The sequence below is a fragment of the Tasmannia lanceolata genome, unplaced genomic scaffold (assembly GCF_043159265.1).
Source record: "Tasmannia lanceolata isolate RefF3 unplaced genomic scaffold, GAP_Taslan_0.1 ptg000029l, whole genome shotgun sequence".
Lineage (NCBI taxonomy): Eukaryota > Viridiplantae > Streptophyta > Magnoliopsida > Canellales > Winteraceae > Tasmannia > Tasmannia lanceolata.
The window spans coordinates 715,441-734,589 of NW_027518706.1; the positions used below are offsets into that span (position 1 = coordinate 715,441).

Here is a 19,149-nt window from a genome sequence, read left to right on the forward strand (position 1 = left end):
CTTTTTGGTGGCCCAACATTCTGAGCCGTACAGCATGACTGGGCTCACAGCTGTCTTATAAAACTTTCCCTTCAACTTGGTAGGGATTTTACGGTCGCACAGAACTCCTGGGGCAAGCTTCCACTTTAACCAACCTGCTCTTATTCTATGGTAAACAACATCTTCAATCTCTCCTTCCTTATGTAGAATTGAACCAAGATATCGAAATGTATCCCTCTTAGGTACCTCTTGTCCACTCATATTTACTACGCCCTCGTCCCGCCTCCTTACATTACTAAAGTTGCATTCCATATATTCTATCTTAGTCCTACTCAGTCTAAAACCTTTAGATTCCAAAGTAGTTCTCCATAACTCTAATTTAGCATTTACTCCTACTTTGCTTTCGTCGATTAATACTATATCATCTGCAAATAACATACACCATGGCACCTCATCCTGGATACCCTCCGTAAGCTCATCCATAACTAGCCATACACTGAAGGCACAATATTTGTATGCACTAAGCAAGAGGTTCACCCTGCAGGTGATGTTGTAACCCATTATTTTTCATAGTGGATGCCTTGAAGTGGGCTACGGTCCCGTGATTTTTTCCCTTCACCCCGGAGGGTTTACACGTAAAAATTCCTGGTGTCAATTGTCAATTTACTTTTCTGCTTTCATATTTTTATCCTATTTAATTTTCACAGCTTCGATTCGGGAAAACTTTAATTGGGCCTGTAATTCTGCAATAATAACTTTTTTCCCAACAAAGTGGTATCAGAGCCTAAGTTGCTCTAGATTATTTTTCTGTGCAAAATTAAATGGAGGAGAGCTCATGCAACATGATTAAATTGACCGCATTTAATTATGCGATCTGGAGGCCAAAGATGGAAGATCTATTGTACATCAAAGATCTGTAGAAGCCCATTACAATACCGATCGAAAAATCGGCAACCTCGACCGAGAGCAAATCGACAACGTTGACAGACAGCAGACCGACGACCATGTCCGATGGAGATTGGACGGTGCTCAACCGGAAGTGTGCCGCTCAGATCCGAGAGTGGATTGACAAAAGCATTTTCCAAAATTTTGCCAATGGGCACGATGCTTACGTTCTTTGGCGAAAATTGGAGAAAATGTATGCGAGAACAACTGCTCAGAATAAAGCACATCTGATGCAGACTTGTAAATTTGAAATACAAGGATGAGACTAGTGTCTCGGAACACACGAGCGAGTTCCAAGACATGATGGATCAACTTAATTCTATGAAGATGACATTAGAAGACGAGTTGCAGGGGTTGCTCTTATTAAGCTCCTTGCCAAAAATCTAAGATATACTAGTTGTGTCGGTCAGCAACTCAGCTCCTGACCGAACGCTCATCGTAGAGATGGTAAAAGACGGAATACTAAATGAAGAATCACGACAAAAAGACGAGGGATATAATCATGAGTCAGAGGCACTTTTCACTGATAGACAAGAAAAGCAAAACCGGCGCGGGTGAAGCAAAAGTCGAAACCCCTACAGCCAAAACCAGCAAAGAGGACGATCAAAGTCCAATTTCAGACGAAACGAAAGGTGCGACCACTATGGCAAACCGGGACACTTCATCAGAGAATGCAGAAAGTTTAAGGCGGAGCAATCCAAAAATAATGGAGAAGATAACAGAACAAATGACACCGCAATAGTAGCGGATGAAATTGTCATTGTTCGAAATGATGACTGTGCCAATCTCGCATGCAAGAATTTCACCTGGGAAATTGACACTGGAGCTTCCTTCCACGTCACTGCACGGAAAGATTTCTTCATCCTATACAAGCGGCGATTTCAGCCTTGTAAAGATGGGAAATGAAGTAGCATCCAAAATTGTCGGTATCCGCAATATTAGTTTGGAAACCAAGCTATTTTTGAAGGACGTGAAGCATGTTCCATGCATCCACCTGAATCTAATCTCTGCCGGAAAGCTCGACGACGAAGGCTATAATATTACTTTGGTGAAGGAAAATCGAAACTCATCAAAGGTAATCTAGTGGTAGCTAAAGGGATAAAGAGTAACACTCTCTACATCACAGAAGCCAAGCTATGTGCAGGTGAAGTGAATGCAATGGCAAAAGAAGCGCATACCGAGCTATGGCATAAGCGGCTCGGCCACATGAGTGAGAAAGGGGTCAAGATTCTCGCCAGAAAAGAGCTATTGCCGGGAATGAAAGGAACACCCTTGCATACTTGTGTTAACTGCACCATGGGAAAACAACACAGAGTTGCATTTCGCAGTTCCCCACCATCTAGAAAGGCTAATCTTCTAGATCTGATACATACTGATGTTTGCACTATACAAAGTAGAACACTGGGGAGCGCTCTCTACTTTGTAACTTTTATTGACGACCACTCCAGGAAGTTGTGAACGTTTGCCTTGAAAACTAAAGATCAAGTGCTGGAAGTTTTCAGACAGTTTTACGTGAAGGTTGAAAGAGAAAATGGCAGACGATTGAGGTTTGTGCGTGCAGACAATGGTGGTGAGTACCGAGGACCATTCGAAGAGTACTGCAAAAGCTTCGGGATCAAACTGGAAAAGTCAGTACCGAAGGCACCCCAACACAATGGTGTTGCGGAGAGGATGAACAGAGCCATCTGTGAGCGAATCAGATGTATGCTCTCAAATGCAAAACTGCCAAACTCCTTTTGGAGGGGAAGCAATGAGGACAACGGTTGACTTGATCAACCTTTCTCCTTCAGTTCCACTTGATAGTGACGTACCAGAAGCTATCTGGACAGGCAAGAATGTTTCCTATGGCCATCTGAAGGTGTTTAGATGCAAAGCATTTGTTCACATCCTGAGAGATGAAATATCCAAGCTCGATGGAAAAATCGAAGGAGTGCATCTTCTCGAGTTATGCCCATAAAGAGTTCGGCTACAGACTGAGATCCTGTCAATAAAAGGATCGTCAGAAGCAGAGATGAGGTGTTTCTTGAAGATCAGACAATCGAGGATTTCAAGAAATAGGAGAAGCCGCAATCATCAGATGATCATCTAGTTAATCTGGAACCAGTCTCCCCAAGCACAAATTCTGATGACAGGGGAGCTACACCATATGCTGATAGTGACAAACTTCACCAAACGACGGTTCAAGATCAGAACCGGCAGAACAAGTCCCACCAGAACCTCAGTTAGAGAGATCTACTAGAGTACGACAACCCAGTCACAAGTATTCTCCTAATGAGTATGTGATGCTCACTGACGGGGGAGAACCGGAGAGCTATCCGGAAGCAGTGTCTGACAAGCACAAGGAGGAGTGCTTAAAAACCATGCAAGAAGAGATGAAATCCTTGTATGAGAACCACACATGACTTAGTCAAACTACTGCAAGGTAGAAAAGCTCTCAAGAATAAATGGGTGTTCAGACTAAAAACTGAAGAAGCTAGCTCACAACCACGGTACAAAGCAAGGCTGGTTGTGAAGGGATTCAGCCTTCGGGCAAAAGAAATGCATTGACTTTGAGGAGATATTCTCATAGTAAAAATGTCTTCTATCCAAGTTGTTTTTGGCTTGACAGCCAACTTGAATTTGGAGGTCGAACAACTTGACGTAAAAACAGCCTTTTTACATTGTGATCTCAATGAGGAGATTTACATGGAGCAGCCTGAAGGTTTCAAAACCAAAGAAAAAAAGCATCTTGTGTGTAGACTAAAGAAGAGTCTATGCAGGCTCAAGCAAGCACCGAGACAATGGTATAAGAAGTTTGACACATTCATGAAAAAGCATGAGTACAACAAAACCCTGCAGACCATTGTGTGTTCGTTAAAAAATTTTAAGATGCTGATTTCATTACCCTCTTGCTTTATGTTGATGACATGCAATTGTCGGCCATGATACCGGCAAAATTAGCAAGCTGAAGAAGGAGTTGCGTAAGTCCTTTGCCATGAAGGACTTGAGACCAGCGAAGCAGATTCTTGGGATGAGAATATCCCGAGACAGACAGAATCACAAAATTTGGCTATCTCAAGAACGGTATATTGAAAAAGTTCTTGAAAGGTTTAACATGAGCAAAGCTAAAACAATTTGTTCTCCACTTACAAGCCACTTTAAGCTCAGTGTGAAACAGTTTCCTTCAAATGAAACGGAAAGATCAGAAATGGATAGAGTACCTTATGCATAGGCAGTCAACTTTAATGCACGCCATGATATGCACAAGACTTGATATTGCTCATGTAGTTGGAGTTGTCGGCAAGTCCCTCTCAGATCCTGGAAAGGAACATTGGGCATCAGTAAAATGGATACTTAGGTATATTAGAGGTACATCCAGCACTTAATTATGTCTCGGTAATGGTAAACCGGTATTATAAAGTTTTACAGATGCAGATATGGCTGGTGATGTGAGTACGAGAAAGTCCACGTCAGGGTACCTATTAACCTTTGCAGGGGGAGCTGTATCGTAGCAGTCCCGACTCTCGATTACAAAAGTGTGTTGACTTATCCACCATAGAAGCAGAATACATTGCTATAATAGAAACATGTAAGGAGGTCCTACGGATGAAGAAGTTCCTACAAGAATTGGGTCAGAAGCAAGAGAAGTCTGTCCTATACTGTAACAGTAAGAGTGCAATCCATCTCGGTAAAAATTCAACGTTCCACTCCAGATCCAAACACATCGATGTGAGGTATCACTGGATACGTGATGTGGTGAAAGAGAAACTATTACAACTTGAGAAAATCCACACCGATAATAATGGCTCTGACATGATGACAAACACTGTACCGAGAGAAAAGCTACAAACTTGCAGAAGAGAAGCGGGCTTAACAGCCTCCCCAAATAGGTCGTGAGGGAGAGATTTATTGGAGTGGGTCCCTCTCATTTGGGAGTGCCGACCACTCTTGTGGTGAAAAGAGGTGTGATAAATTAATGGGTGTGTTTGTATATTATAATAGTATAAAGATGTTGACATGTGTGATTGTAATTGATGATAAGAAGCTTTTGTTGAAAAAAATGGGAGGACGGTGCATACGGCTTGAATTCGGCGCCAAATTCCACTGCGGCGCCTGCATGCACGAATCCCCTTTGCACACCTATAAATATGGGCAGAGGCTTTACTCCATAGGGGTCACGGTAAACGGACGAGACACTGTAGCCTTAGTCAACAAGGGGCATCGCACAACTTCGTTTCAGACTCCGGTCGCAGAGGAATGAAAGCAAGAAAACAGAGCAAACACAAGTGCCATTACAGGAGAATGCACTGACACGAGCAGTGCAGTGAGAGAGAGAAACACAGTTCTCTGATAGCTGTGTAATCCAACAAAATCTAAGAGAAAATAGTGAGAGACAGGTGTGAGGGGGGTATTAGCTACTCATAGCCATACACTGAAGGCACAATATTTGTATGTATTCATCAAAAGATCCACCCTACAGGTGATGTTGTAACCCATTATTTTTCATAGTGGAAGCTTTGAAGTGAACTACGGTCCCGTGATTTTTTCCCTTCACCCCGGAGGGTTTCCACGTAAAAATTTCTGGTGTCATTTGTTAATTTACTTTTCCACTTTCATATTTTTATCCCATTTAATTTTCATAGCTTCGATTCAGAAAAACTTTGGGCCTGTATTTCCGCAATAGTAACTTTTTTCCCAACATAATTGCACTAAGCCACCTTGTCTTTTACTGTTTAACCAGCTGCCAAAGGTTATCGCAATTTCCAAAATAGTTTTCGTAAGCAAATTAAGAAAGAAACGACAAGGTGAGTTAGTGCCAATATTAGTAGCCAAAATAAAATTCTTTGTACCTTTTGCAGGTTGGTGACATGAGTCATGAAAGTTCAAATTACTCCATTATCTTCTAAGAATCGTATTGCAAAAACATAAATCAAGTTTTTATACAAACCAAGAAAAACATAAATCATCCATATATTTCAAGAAATTTGTTAGAATATGTGAGATCCACCGTTGGATTAGGTGTAGATTCACCGTTGGATCTTCTCGTGGGAGATTAGGCAAGTTGGTTTATGAGGCAACCCACTAGAATAGGCACCTAGATTAAATTAGTAAGTAGATTATATTAGAATATTCCATCATTATCTCTTTCCATAGTTTGCTTGATCTCTTTCTATGTTCATCATGTATGTCCTCAATATAAGCACACCTTGAGCTCTACTGTAAATCATCCAAGAATTAGTGAAATCCTAAATTTATCATGGTATCAGGGCAAATCGACCCTTCCTTGGCCTGATTGTGAAATTCGTTTTCCGGCGGACGGCAAATCTAGCTGCCGTCCGCCCGACCCACTTCTTTCACTCTTTTTTTTCTCAACACTATCTATTCTCACCACCATTATTTCTCGGAGATCGTCACAGATTCAATCGCTCTTCCGAGGTGCCTAATCGCCCAAATCCAGATCATCCAAAGTCATTCAACAAACCAGTCCTCTTCCACGAATTGCTCCATTGTTGATCTCGGAAGTGAATTCATTGCTTGCATTTGTTTCCTTTATTGTTGTTGCCGAACACAATCTAGGATTCTTGCTTTTCAAGACCTGTTTTTCTTGTGAACACCAGTCTCAACATTGATAATGGCACCCGTACATTCAATCTTCTTCTTTTTTTTCGATTGCATAACATCCCTCAACCCCGGTTCTCAATGTTAAGATGTCAGGGGTGGAAATTAGCAACCCCCAAATTTGATATATCCACTCCTTAAAAAAAAACAGAACTCTTTGAACCCTCCAGTGCACCTTTCCCATGTCATTAGTATCGTCACCATTATCTTTAGCCGTTTTTTGCCGCATGCAATTGATTATCATTAATTTTCCTAATTTTTCCATCTTTCAATTTCTTTCTTATTTCGTATTCCTATTTCAGTTGAGGTACCTTTCATAAGGTGCATGCCTGAAATATGGACCCCTTTTAGTTGAGGTGCTTCATTCATTTTGAAGTGCGTGCCTGAAGGAGGATTTTCAATTCCATGAGGATCCGGTAATTCAAACCAACCCATGATGTCTTGTCCATCGAGGCCCATTCATGCCCATTCTGGCATTGGTCCATAGTGACCCATTTCTTGCCCATTCCGGGATTGGTCCATTGTGACCCATGTCTTTCCGTTGTGACCCATTTCTTGCCCATTCCAGCATTGGTCCATAGTGACCCATTTCTCCTCGCCCATCGAGACTTGAGTATCATCTAGCCTCATTGAGGATATAATATATTGGCTTTTAAGCCCCTTCGTGACACATCAACAAGCGGCGTTTTCTTCGGCGATCAGTATCGATTATCATAAGATATTCGGCAACAACATCAAGGGCTTCACTTTCGACAGTGTGCACTGAATTTTGATTATATTTCTAATTTGGGGAATTCTATTGTATTGGAGAATTTTATTGTAATCAAACGTATATTGATTTTCAATCCATATACGTTTGAGGGGGGGTATGTTAGAATATGTGAGATCCACCGTTGGATTAGGTGTAGATTCACCGTTGGATCTTCTCGTGGGAGATTAAGTTGGTTTATGAGGCAACCCACTAGATTAGGCAGCTAGATTTAATTAGTAAGTAGTTAGAATAGAATATTCCATCATTATCTCTTTCCATAATTTGCTTGATCTCTTTCTATGTTTATCATGTATGTCCTCAATATAAGCACACCTCGAGCTCTATTGTAAATCATCCAAGAATTAGTGAAATCCTAAATTTATCATCAAAATTCACTTCCCCAACGAGCATCATTACTTCGCTTTGGTTCACAAAAAATCCAAATTTATACCTTTTTTTTTTGTTTAGATTCATTTCTCCCTAAATTCTCTCAATTTCCAAAACCTAATAACAAAAGGGTTTTGCTAACGACTGCCCAAGGTGAATTGGAAGCTAAATTTTACACATGTTTTGATAATAAAGTCTAAAAAAATGTGTAAAACTCTAAAAGTATGTGTAAAATGATTGAAAAAGGGAATAGCTAGCAAAACCCTAACAGAGAGATAAGAAACAGAGAAACCTAATAACAAAAAAAAAAAAAGGAAGAGAAGAAAGAGAGAGACATTGATTCCAGATCTGAGTTTAATAGACGAAGGAATCGGAAAAATTTTGCGATAAAATCAATGCGGGGATTGGAAAATAAATACCTCGGAGACTATGTTTGATCTCATTTTCCCCCTTTCTTTTCCTTTATCCTCGAGGAAATTTCCCGCCCCAAATAAATACTCTCTCTCGAATCTCCCGAGTCTCTCGTCTAAGAGTTCAGAGGTGTAAAATGACGAAAATGCCCTTATATTTAGAAAAAGTGTGCACTAATTAGCTGACGCTATGTGGAATTATCTTTTGGGGAATGTGTCACATCATGTATAACTTTATGCTCCTTCCTAAAAGACGCTTCTTAGGAGAGAAACTCAATTTTTTGTTCCTTCCTAAAAGACAACTTATTGGGTCCCACTTCAATCTTGGGTAAGTGATCTGATCCGTTGAGATCAACGTCACAATTTCCGTTGAAAACACCTTTGATGGATGTTCCTGGGCACTTGATCCATGAAGTATCGATCAGGTCTCAAACCATTTTTTGTAGGGGTGCAACTCAATCAGGTCAAGAGTTTATATTAATTTCAATTCTCTCCGTCGTGTTGTTATCAAAATGAAGTGTTTGTTTCACCATGTATAAATACTCTCTCTCTCTCTCTCTCTCTCTCAGTAGAGCTGATGGAACGTGTCAGGCTAGGCCTTTTAAACTTGTCCCATACCATGCCAGGTCCTACCTAGTCCCATAGTAGCCATTTACACAAGTCACCTCTCTCATGACTTGACGCATGACAGGATGGTTGCTCCGATACAAGTGGTAGGTACCTAACCAATGTGTCATAACCCAGGACTCATGCAACGTGTTAGGCTAGGCCTTTTAAACCTAGGATGAGTATAGCCTAGTCCCATACTTTGCAGACCCCCATTTAGGATCGTAAGTGGGGAGAAGGCTATACAAAATCTATCTGGTTAAACTAACTAATTGGTCCATTCCTTTCTCAAAAAAGAAAAAAAAAAGAAGAAGAAAAAAACACAAGCAAAAACTAATTGAACCAATCAGTATCAGCCACCATGTGAGAGTTTGCTAGGAGGATACAAAAAGAAAACCCTAACTAATTTTCAAACAATTACTCATTCTATAGTGGTCTCCCCACCTTGTCTCTACCTCCGTTCTAGCCATGCCAGGTGAAAAAAATAAAAAAGCCTACTGGTCCATGGAAGCCACAGCTAGTATCTAGACATTTCTTCGATTCGTTCGCCCAAAGTTGATTCATATGAAGAGGTCTCTAGAGAGCCGGCACGCTTGAGAAGGAACTTTTCTCATTAATAACCAGTCACTTTTCAAAAAGAAAAAGAAACAGAAAGAAAAGCTGAATACATATTTTACACATGAATCCTGGGAGCACATGAATACATAGCTTAAAAAGAGGAACTGACCCAACAAGAAAACACAAGGAAGCCACTGGTAGCCCAAAAAAGCAGGCGAACTTTTTGGTGGCTGTACATATTGGAAGCTATCTGGGTCGCTCCCAACCCCCTAATCTGTCTTCTGGGTTGTAGTTCGTGAAGAGCCTAAACTCATTTCCAAGTTTGCTAGAGTGGCGAGGCCTGAAACCACAGGGATACAAGCTCAAGAGCTCTGCAGCTCTCTCTTTCTGCACCTCACCTACATGATACCTTAGTATAATCAGTTATTGAGAATTTAAGTGAAAACTGAAAACAAAGAACCAGTGACATTAAACAATTTTCTAAAACCCCGATTTCCATAGTTTGAACTGAATCCAGTACAGAACAATACATGATGCAACTTGAATTCTTGCCAAAAATTGTACAAAAAGCGATCCATAAATGGAATGGTGTGGTGTTTTATTACTCTTAATTGTGTTAAAATTACTTTTATCTTTTTTATTCTGAAGTATAATGTCATGGAATTGCAAATGGAATTCAAATGTACTGCCTTTTCTTCAGCATCCAAATTTGTGAAGGATGCTTTGCGATGTTATAAACTGACAAATTTTGAATAACTAAACATGTTGATAGGATTGGATCCTTTTTTTTTAACTCTATCAAAATCCTCTCTTAGATTCTCACTGGTTTCAACAAATAAAATCTTATGGTGTACGGTCTGATTTTTATGATTACCAATTCCAATTAAAATCTGGAGAATTTTAACAACATATATGATTTCCAAAGCATGAAATCAAGAGATAAGATCATTGAAACTGTTCCATAAACTCAAGGGATGTAAAGGTCAAAAGATTGAGCTCATGCACTCGATCCAAGCTCACTCACAAGAGACAGAAATATATGATATCAGAAGAAACTTGATAAGGAGGCATCCCTGAATTCTATTGTAATCCAACTCAGTTTGCTTAAGTGAGGAGCCCACATGTCCGAAATAAGAAAACTTCATAGGTAACATGTCAAGTGACAAGTCACATGCATATCTAACACATGTTGACAGGAATAGAATAGAGGGAAAAAAAAGGAAACTTAACTTTCCCTTTGCTGTTTTTCTAGTATTTTTTGGTAGAATGGTTTTAATGTATAGCTCGGTTTATCTAAATTATATTTGCATGTCATAAGCTTTTATGAACTGATATTTATAATAACAAAAGTATCAAATATTCAATATTCGCTATATAGGCATGTCAGCATGTCCGCTTTCCATGCCATGCTATCGGTATCCAAGACCACATCTCCATCTGTCACAATAACAGGCATGCTTACCTAAGGGACATGGTTCAAGTGAATCTCCCAATACAGCATGGAGAAACTCACAGGGTACTAAATTTCAAGAGCATTATGTATCTATGTTAATAGATAAAATTGAAAAAAAATCAATGAATGGAATTAGATAATGAAGTCGGGCATCTATCTATAACTGAAAAGCCAACAATCGAGACTTGGAAATAAGTAACAGGCTAACAGCACAAAGAAAAACTAACAAAAGGTCTACCTGTGAGTAACAGCAAGCAGGAATTTGCTGGTTGGGCGAGGAAAGATATTGTCTGAGCAACTTTCTCCAAGCACTCCATACTCTGCTACCATAATGCAAGTGAAAATTAACCAAGTGTAAATACACAGCTTGCAATCAAACACATGGCTGAATTCAACAAGGAGTTGCAAGAAATAGATAGGAATGAGAGCATAATCGTTAACTCCCACTTGAAGTCGCTCTGAAACCTAAAAAGTAACATGTGAAATTGTGATTGGCCTTATATTGACTTATTTTATTTGCCAAACATAAGCAGACAATGGCAAGAAAGTAACATGGCTGTGAGCTTAGTGGATATTAGACTTCAAAATAAATTCTGATTGCAATAAAATCTTCATTCGTGGCTCAAAAAAAAAAAAAAAAAACTCTTCAATAACCTGGTCGAGAAAGGGGTGGCTGGGAGAGAAGGACCCTGATTAGCAGGGAAAGACATGGTAACATAAATCAACGAGATGTAGATGAATTTTATCCCTAGAGAAAAGAAAGAGACATGGTTATGGAGTCAATAGTCTTTAGGCTTAAAAAACTTTGTTATACTTTTCTTTGATTTCAATAATTTATTCCTCCCAGTTGATAAAAAGAAATAGGAGTGTAGGAGATGAGGGACATATTCGCAGGTTACCTAGAAAGATAGAACGATCAACAGTAAACATGTATAGGCAAGAGAACAAGATAGAAATGGATTGTTTCTTCGAGACCAAAAACAAATATGATAATATGGTTGCTTTTGATGTTTTTTTTTCACTAACATGTCTGTTCGGTTCTAATGACTTTTTCTTCATGTGATTTTAAGAGGCGGCACAGTTTTGATTATTTCTCAAACGGATCGAAACTAACATGAACAGAATAGAAAACGAGATGTATCAATCTAGAGAACAAGATGTGGATCAATAAGCTCTCTAAAGTCCTACATTTTTACATGTAAGACTAAATAGTAAACCATCTTTGCAGCTATATAAACAACTTGCTTACCAGGTATGGAGGATCAGCAACAACTACTTGATAGGCATGCTTCAAGAGTTTTGGCAACTCTTCTGGGTGGTTGTAGTCATAGAATGTGAAATCGCTTCCATATTGCTCAAAGCGCTTGTCATACTCAAGTAGTTGAACTGATATGTTGGGATCTTTTTTCTGGGGTTTTGATAAAGGTACGTATTAATTTTGAGAGCACTCGAGAATTTAAGGTTGAAAGGAAGTACAATGAATAAACTAATCATCACTGGAAAAAGAGAAATTAATACCTTCATAAATGTATGTGAATGTGAACAATGAAGGGGAAATATGCTTATCAGCTTTCGGTAGGAGAAACAGAGGGGATCCAGTCACAATTAGACATGGCAACAGTTAACATCGCTACAAATATTTTTATTTCATAATTATACATGAGTGATAGTGTCATAACTTTCATGTTTTTTTTTTAATGACTGTCATAACTGCATCAACATGCATAATAGTGCCATAACTTTCATGTTAATTGCTACATGTGTGCTTAGTCAAAAGCCCCTAGAGGATGTGGAATATATCTTATATGATTGATTTTTTCCATGATTTTTTCCATTGCTAAATATGTGCTTAGTCAATATATCTTATAGATTGACTGTGCTACCAAGGGGAAGCTTGAAAGTTCGTTCAGTGATGATGAAGTGCAAAAACCCGTGTTCTACGTGAAAGGTGATAAGGCTCCATGTCCTGATTGGTTTTGCAAGACATTCTTTCATGAGTTTTGGGGGACCATCAAAGGGTACGGCATGTTTTGATGAGTTTTTTCAATATGCATAGGCTTAACAGAGGCACAAGGGCTACCTTCATTGCTCTCATTCCTAAGACCGCGGGAGTAGATTCCCTATTTGACTTCAGAGCTATCAATTTGATGGGAAGTGTTTATGCAATCCTATCCAAAGTGTTAAGTGATAAAATCCGATAGTGACGGGAGGGACTGTCTATGGCGAATATAACAAAAAGACTAAAGTACCCATATAACTTAGGAGAATGTGTTTGATAAATAACGTTCTTAGGAAAGGAATATGGGGATTTTGAGCTGGCAGAAACCAACAATAGTGTTGTGCCATTGACAAGAAGTATGGATCTAGTTTTGGGGGTAGGTGCTCGCTCGATGAGTATAGATTCCAAGGCATCGCGACTTGGCACGACATCATTAGTAAGTCTGGCATTTTTAAGAACGGACTTTGTTTCAAAGTGACTTATGGAGAGAAGGTCATGTTCTAGTAGGATAGTTCGTGTGGGTCCGATTCTTTGAGTGCTTACTTTCCTACTCTTTTTCTAATCATGTCTGTTAAAGAGATTAGTGTAGGTGTTTTTTTTTGTGGGTGAACTAGAACGTTCTCAGACGAATGGGAGAGTGAACTAGAATGTTCGAATCCGGAGAGCATTTTTGACCGGGAGATAGAGGTGGATGATTCGTTTAAAACCAAATTGGATTCTGTTTGCATTTGCATGCAAGGGAGGATAGATGGATTCAGATGGGAACCTCAAAGGTGTCTTCTCTGTGAATCTTACTATAAGCAGTTTGCACTGCACTTTGACGACTTCCATGCTAATAGGGTCTAGAGTCTGTCTGTGGCGCATGGGGTGATTGCTTTCTATGGGACGGCATATTTGAATAAAGTTATGAAGGTTGCTCAACTATGCAACTGTGAAAAGATCATCCTTAGTGACTGCTGTGCCTCACTTTAGAGGAAACAGTTTCACTTGCTCCTTTATTGTTGCTTTGTTCGTGAGGTTTGAAACTTTATTTTTTAGTTGTTTGATGTCAGTTCGATTTTTCCTTATTTTGGTTGTTGGATGTAAGTTGGATTTTTCCTGGACACATTGCTTAGCTCTTTGAACATTAGCTTTTTGCGTCTCGGCCTATTAGGAGCTGTACTCTATGGGGTATATTTCTCTCTGCCTCTCTCTAGCTAGTTTGGACGCAATGAAATATATGAATTTTCAAGGGGTGTCAAACGGAGTTCATATCATCAAACAGCATATGTACTCAATTGTTGTTCAATGGTTGATGGTTCTCCCCGTATTTAAAGGGACTGTTGAGTATAACTTTCATAAAGTTAGGGAGGAGTTTAGACTGAGTCTGTATAGGGCAGAGTGACCTAACCCTAGATGGTCTCCTCCTCCCTTAGGATTCTTAAAGGTTGAATTTTGACGAGGAGAGTTTGGGGAATCCTAAACAGGCGGGGGTTGGCAGTCTTCTTCGTGGTTCGGAGCCTGAGAGCGTTCGAGTCTACTCGGAACATCTTAGCGTTACCAATTCTAACAAAGCAGAGGTCCAGGCCTTGCTAAATGAGATTTAGAAATAGACACGCTTATTGTTAGGGGAGAATCCCTCCATGTGATCTGTTGAGTTAGAAATAGTGTCCCTTTTCCTTGGAGGTTCGTTGATGCTATTGAGGAGATATTGGACACGGTTTAGGATCGCGATATGATTTTTCAGCATGTGCTACGATCGTCCAACAGTGAATCAAACCATCTTGCTTTCTCCATGGTTGCGAGAGCGTCATTGTGGATTTTTTACTAAGCCCTTTTCTTCTCTTTTCTTTGATTAAACTAAAACACGATCACTAAAAAAAAGTTAAAATCTCAGTACGTAGAGAGAGGGGGAATGGGGGGGGAACCTTTTTTTTTTTTTGAATTGTAACTGAATATATTAAAAAGGGAGGGACTGAAAAGACCCCCTACGCACCCCACTAAGACAGGATTATACAAAGGAGGAAAGGAAAAAGGAAAACAATACAATAAGACATTAAGGGGGCAGAAAGTCGTACAGCTCCAGAGACTGCTTGACCGCACCCACTTTAGCCAACTTGTCAGCGACTTCATTAGCTGATCTCCTAACATTTTGGAACGCGACAGAGCGCCCAACCGTTATATCCTTTATTTCATCGAAAAAACAAAGAAATCTCCAAGGAGGAACCACCGAACCCTTAAGCCACCTGATGACATTGAACGAGTCTCCTTCCACGATAGTGTTCGCTACCCTCTCGCTCCGTAACAGCAGAATGCCTTGATATGCGGCTCTAACTTCAGCTTCGTTTGAATCTGCAACACCGATAGGCCCGGAATAAGCCTGCACAACTTCCCCATCTGAATTCCTTAAGAGACCCCCAATCCCGGCTAGACCGGGATTGCCCAAGCTTGATCCGTCAAAGTTCAACTTGGAAAAGCCATCAGGAGGATTGACCCATTTCTGAGATATTCTAGGCTCAGGGACTTGACTGGTGCAAACCACTTTCCATCCCGCCCACAGGTCGAAAGCCGAGACAAATTTGAACATTGGCAACGCCCTCGCCCAGGAAATCGATAACGCAACTACCTTGATATATAGATAGTAAAAAGAATTAGCACGCCCAACGAAAATCTTATTGTTTCTTTCCGTCCACAGAACCCACATCGTGGCCAATAACGAAATCGACCACAAAACTTTCCCTTTTTTCCTCCATGGAATAAAAGACCACCCTTCAAAAAGATCACGCGATACCGAATCTCGATAGTACCCCACCCCAAACCTCTCGAGCTACTTTGCAATGAATAAATATATGCTCCACGGACTCCCCCGCTTCTATACACAAAGCGCAATGATTGACTATAATCATATTCCTTGCCCTAAAAAAGTCTACTGTTTGAATACGGCCTTGAATCGCCGACCATCCAAAGAAACAAATTCTTGGGGGAACCTTAATCTTCCACAATTTTGCAACAGAAAGATTTGCCTCAACCGGGTTCAGTCCTTTGTAGAAAGATTTTACCGAAAAATAACCCGAAGAATCCCAAATCCATAACCTTTTATCCACCCCTGAAGAATTAATGTAGTTACCTTCCAAGACCTGAAGTAACGAGACCATCGAGAACAATTCCCTGTCAAAGAAATTTCTGCGAAACAGCGGCTTCCAGATCACCTTATTGTCTCGAATCTCGAAGCAATCTTTAACTAAAGCTTGCTTGTCTACGGCCACAACATATAGATCCGGGAACAAATCTTTTAAAGGAATGATAGAGAGAAGGGCAAGAAACGTAGATTCTTCATCATCACCTTTGCTTCAACTAAAGCACGATCATTAGAACATAAAAATCTCAGTGTGTGTGTGTATATATATATATATATATATATATATATATATATATATAGAGAGAGAGAGAGAGAGAGAAGACCTTGAGATAAGTGCGCGCGCGCGCAGACACACACAGAGAGAGAGAGATCCAACTAGAACATTCCAAATTTTCCAATAAATCACTGTGATTCATAAAAAGATTCAGCCCTTCTCATTTTCTTTCTTTCAAAATAAAAGCACGGCACAGATAATCCGAATTTTCAAATAAAATCACAGTTATTCTATAAAACATAAACCCTATTCTTCTCCTCTTTGATGCAATTAAAGCGTGATCATTAAAAAATAAAAATCTCAGCATGTAGAACGAAAGAGAGAGAGAGAGAGAGAGAGCCTTGGGATAAAATCATAGTTATTCTATAAAACCTAAGCTCTTTTTCTTCTCTTTTCTTTGATTCAACTAAAGCAAGATCATTAAAAAAAAGTATCACTAAAAAAAGTAAAAATCTCAGCAAGTAGAAAGAGAAAGTGAAGACCTTGAGATGAAATCACAGTTATTCTATAAAACCTAAGCCCTCTTCGTCTCTTTTCTTTGATTCAACCAAAGCACGATCACTAAAAAAATAAAAAACTCAGCACAGAGAGAGAGAGAGAGATCAGACCTTGAGATAAAATTACAGTTATTCTATAAAACCTACGCCCTTTTCTTCTCTTTTCTTTGATTCAACTAAAGCACGATCATTACAAAAATAAAAATTCAGCATGTAGATAGGGAGAGAGAAGACACTGGAATAAAACCACAGTTATTCTATAAAGCTTAAGCCCTTTTCTTGTCCTCTATGATTCAACTAAAGCAAGATCCTTAAAAGAGTAAAAATCACAGTAGAGAGAGAGAGGACCTTGAGATAAAATCACAGTTATTCTATAAAACAAGCCCTTTTCATCTCTTTTCTTTGAATTTTTATTCCACTGAAGCACGATTATTAAAAAAAGTAAAAATCTCAGCATGTAGGGTTTAAGGTCTAGCATTTGGGGTTTAGGGATTAAGCCCTATTCTTGTCCTCTTTTTCTTTTTTTGAAAGTTTCTATTCTTGTCCTCTTTGATTCAACTAAAGCACGATCATTAAAAGAGTAAAAATCACAGTAGAGAAAGAGAGGACCTTGAGATAAAATCACAGTCGAGAAAGAGAGCCCTTTTCATCTCTCTTCTTTGAATCTTTATCCCACTGAAGCACGATTATTAAAAAAGTAAAAATGTCAGCATGTAGGATTTAGGGTCTAGCATTTGGGGTTTAAAGATTAAGCCCAATTCTTGTCCTCTATGTATCAACTAAAGCAAGATCTTTAAAAGAGTAATAATCACAGTAGAGAGAGAGAGAGAGGGAAAACCTTGAGATAAAATCAGAGTTATTCTATAAAACAAGCCCTTTTCATCTCTCTTCTTTGAATTCTCATTCCACTGAAGCACGATTATTAAAAAAAGTAAAAATCTCAGCATGTAATGTTTAAGGTCTAGCATTTGGGGTTTAGGGTATGGGGTTTAGGGATTAAACCCTATTGTTGTCCTCTATGATTCAACTAAAGCACAATCATTAAAAAAAAAGCAAAAATCTCAGTAAGTAGAGAGAGAGAGAGGACCTTAAGATAAGCATAGAGAGTGCAATTGTTTCTTTTTTTGGTTTAATTGTGTTTAGGGAGTTCAATTGAATTGACTATGTTTTTGGCACAAAACTAAAGCACAATCATTAAAAAAGGTAAAAATCTCAGCAAGTAGGATTTCGGATCTAGCATTTGGGATTTAGGGTTTAGGGTTTGGGGTTTAAGGATTAAGCCCTATTCTTGTCCTCTTTGATTCAACTAAAGCACAATCATTAAAATAAAAAAAAGCAAAAACCTCAGTAAGTAGAGAGAGAGAGAGAGAGAGAGAGAGGGAGGGAGGGAGGGAGGGAGGACCTTAAGATAAGCGTAGAGAGTAGGGTTTAAGGACTAGCATTTGGGGTTTAGGGATTAAGCCCTATACTTGTCCTCTTTGATTCAACTAAAGCACAATCATTTAAAAATCAAAAATCTCAGTAAGTAGAGATAGAGAGAGAGAAGGACCTTAAGATAAGCATAGAGAGTAGGGCACGAAACACAAGCCACAGGAGAAGACAAAGAGAGGCTGAGATTTCTAATCTCCATTGAAACCGTCTCTGCAGTCTCTCTTTCGTACCAAAACTGACTCAGCCTCCAATCCTCCGCCATTAGATCAACCTCATCATCATCATCATCATCACCATCAATAGCTCCAAATCCCTTTCCCTTATTCTGTTCGTTCAGAAACTCTTGCAGTGCTTCTAGAGCTCGAGAGCTTAGTAATGGCGGATCTTCTTCTTCTCCATCTATGTTGGAGATATTCTCGTCTTCTCCCTCTCCTCCCGCCATTTTCTTGGTTCTTTTTTATCCCGCTGATTCTGCATTTTATATGGTCATTTTAGGGCAGAGTTAGGGTTAATTAGGTTGATTTTTTCGCCTTCTTGCGCCCCCTCCTGACATGATTTGACGTCAAAACCGTTAAAGTCTCCCACCAATTCACGTATAAAGGGGGAGCGCATAATCCCACGGAGGGGTTAAAAATCGAAACCTAACCTTTCCTGTATCTGTTAGGAAAATTCGCATTTGATTAAGGCACTAGTTGCAGACCCGTGTGATGCAGGGGGCGGCGTGAAATTTTATATCTTTCTCGAGTGCATTAAAACTTCACTAAAGATAATGAGAACCACCGTAAGGGAGAGATTTTCATTAAGTAAACAATTACAAAAGATTTTCATAAAACTTCATTAAGTAAACAATTACAAAAAAAATAGTAATTAAATAAATTATTTTTAATATTAGAGTTGCTTAAAGCAAAGAGAAGAAGTAATCATTCTCTTGAAATAACATATTTTGTTCCCAAATAAGAAGTATTCATTCTTACGACATGAATTTAATTCTGACATTGTGTTCAACTTCGCTTTGAACCTAATCTTCTGAATCCCTACGGCTGTGTTCGCTTGCCTTCCCGCGCTGTCGCGAGAAAGGAAAGTCGCGTCCTTTTTCCCAAGAAAGTCATTTTAATGTGTTCTGTTGCTTTGACGATAAACTGA

General features: G+C 39.3%; 2 protein-coding genes across 6 annotated transcripts in view; both read right to left on the bottom strand.

Annotated features, from left to right (window-relative positions):
• RBL15 (RHOMBOID-like protein 15) overlaps positions 1-8,203 on the bottom strand; it is a 29,527-nt gene extending 21,324 nt beyond the window's left edge. Inside the window, exons 1-2 of one of the 5 annotated variants that reach the window (XM_077369749.1) lie at positions 8,080-8,169; positions 4,125-4,221 (exon numbers count right to left, since the gene is read on the bottom strand). In XM_077369749.1, coding sequence (XP_077225864.1) covers positions 4,125-4,133 — 9 coding nt within the window. In that variant the 5' untranslated portion in view covers positions 4,134-4,221; positions 8,080-8,169. Of the gene's footprint in view, positions 1-4,124; positions 4,222-8,079 lie in introns of all 5 variants that reach the window. The other 4 variants (XM_077369751.1, XM_077369750.1, XM_077369752.1 and 1 more) reach the window with 4 other exon arrangements.
• A 1,065-nt stretch (positions 8,204-9,268) lies between these two features.
• Positions 9,269-18,487, bottom strand: LOC143859249 (nucleic acid binding / methyltransferase). The gene is made up of 4 exons (XM_077369960.1): positions 18,125-18,487; positions 11,937-12,095; positions 10,926-11,007; positions 9,269-9,632 (listed from the first exon to the last, which is right to left on the bottom strand). The coding sequence occupies exons 1-4, from the start codon at positions 18,446-18,448 to the stop codon at positions 9,481-9,483; spliced, it is 717 nt and encodes a 238-aa protein (XP_077226075.1). The 5' UTR covers positions 18,449-18,487; the 3' UTR covers positions 9,269-9,480.
• Between the last annotated feature and the right edge of the window lie 662 nt (positions 18,488-19,149).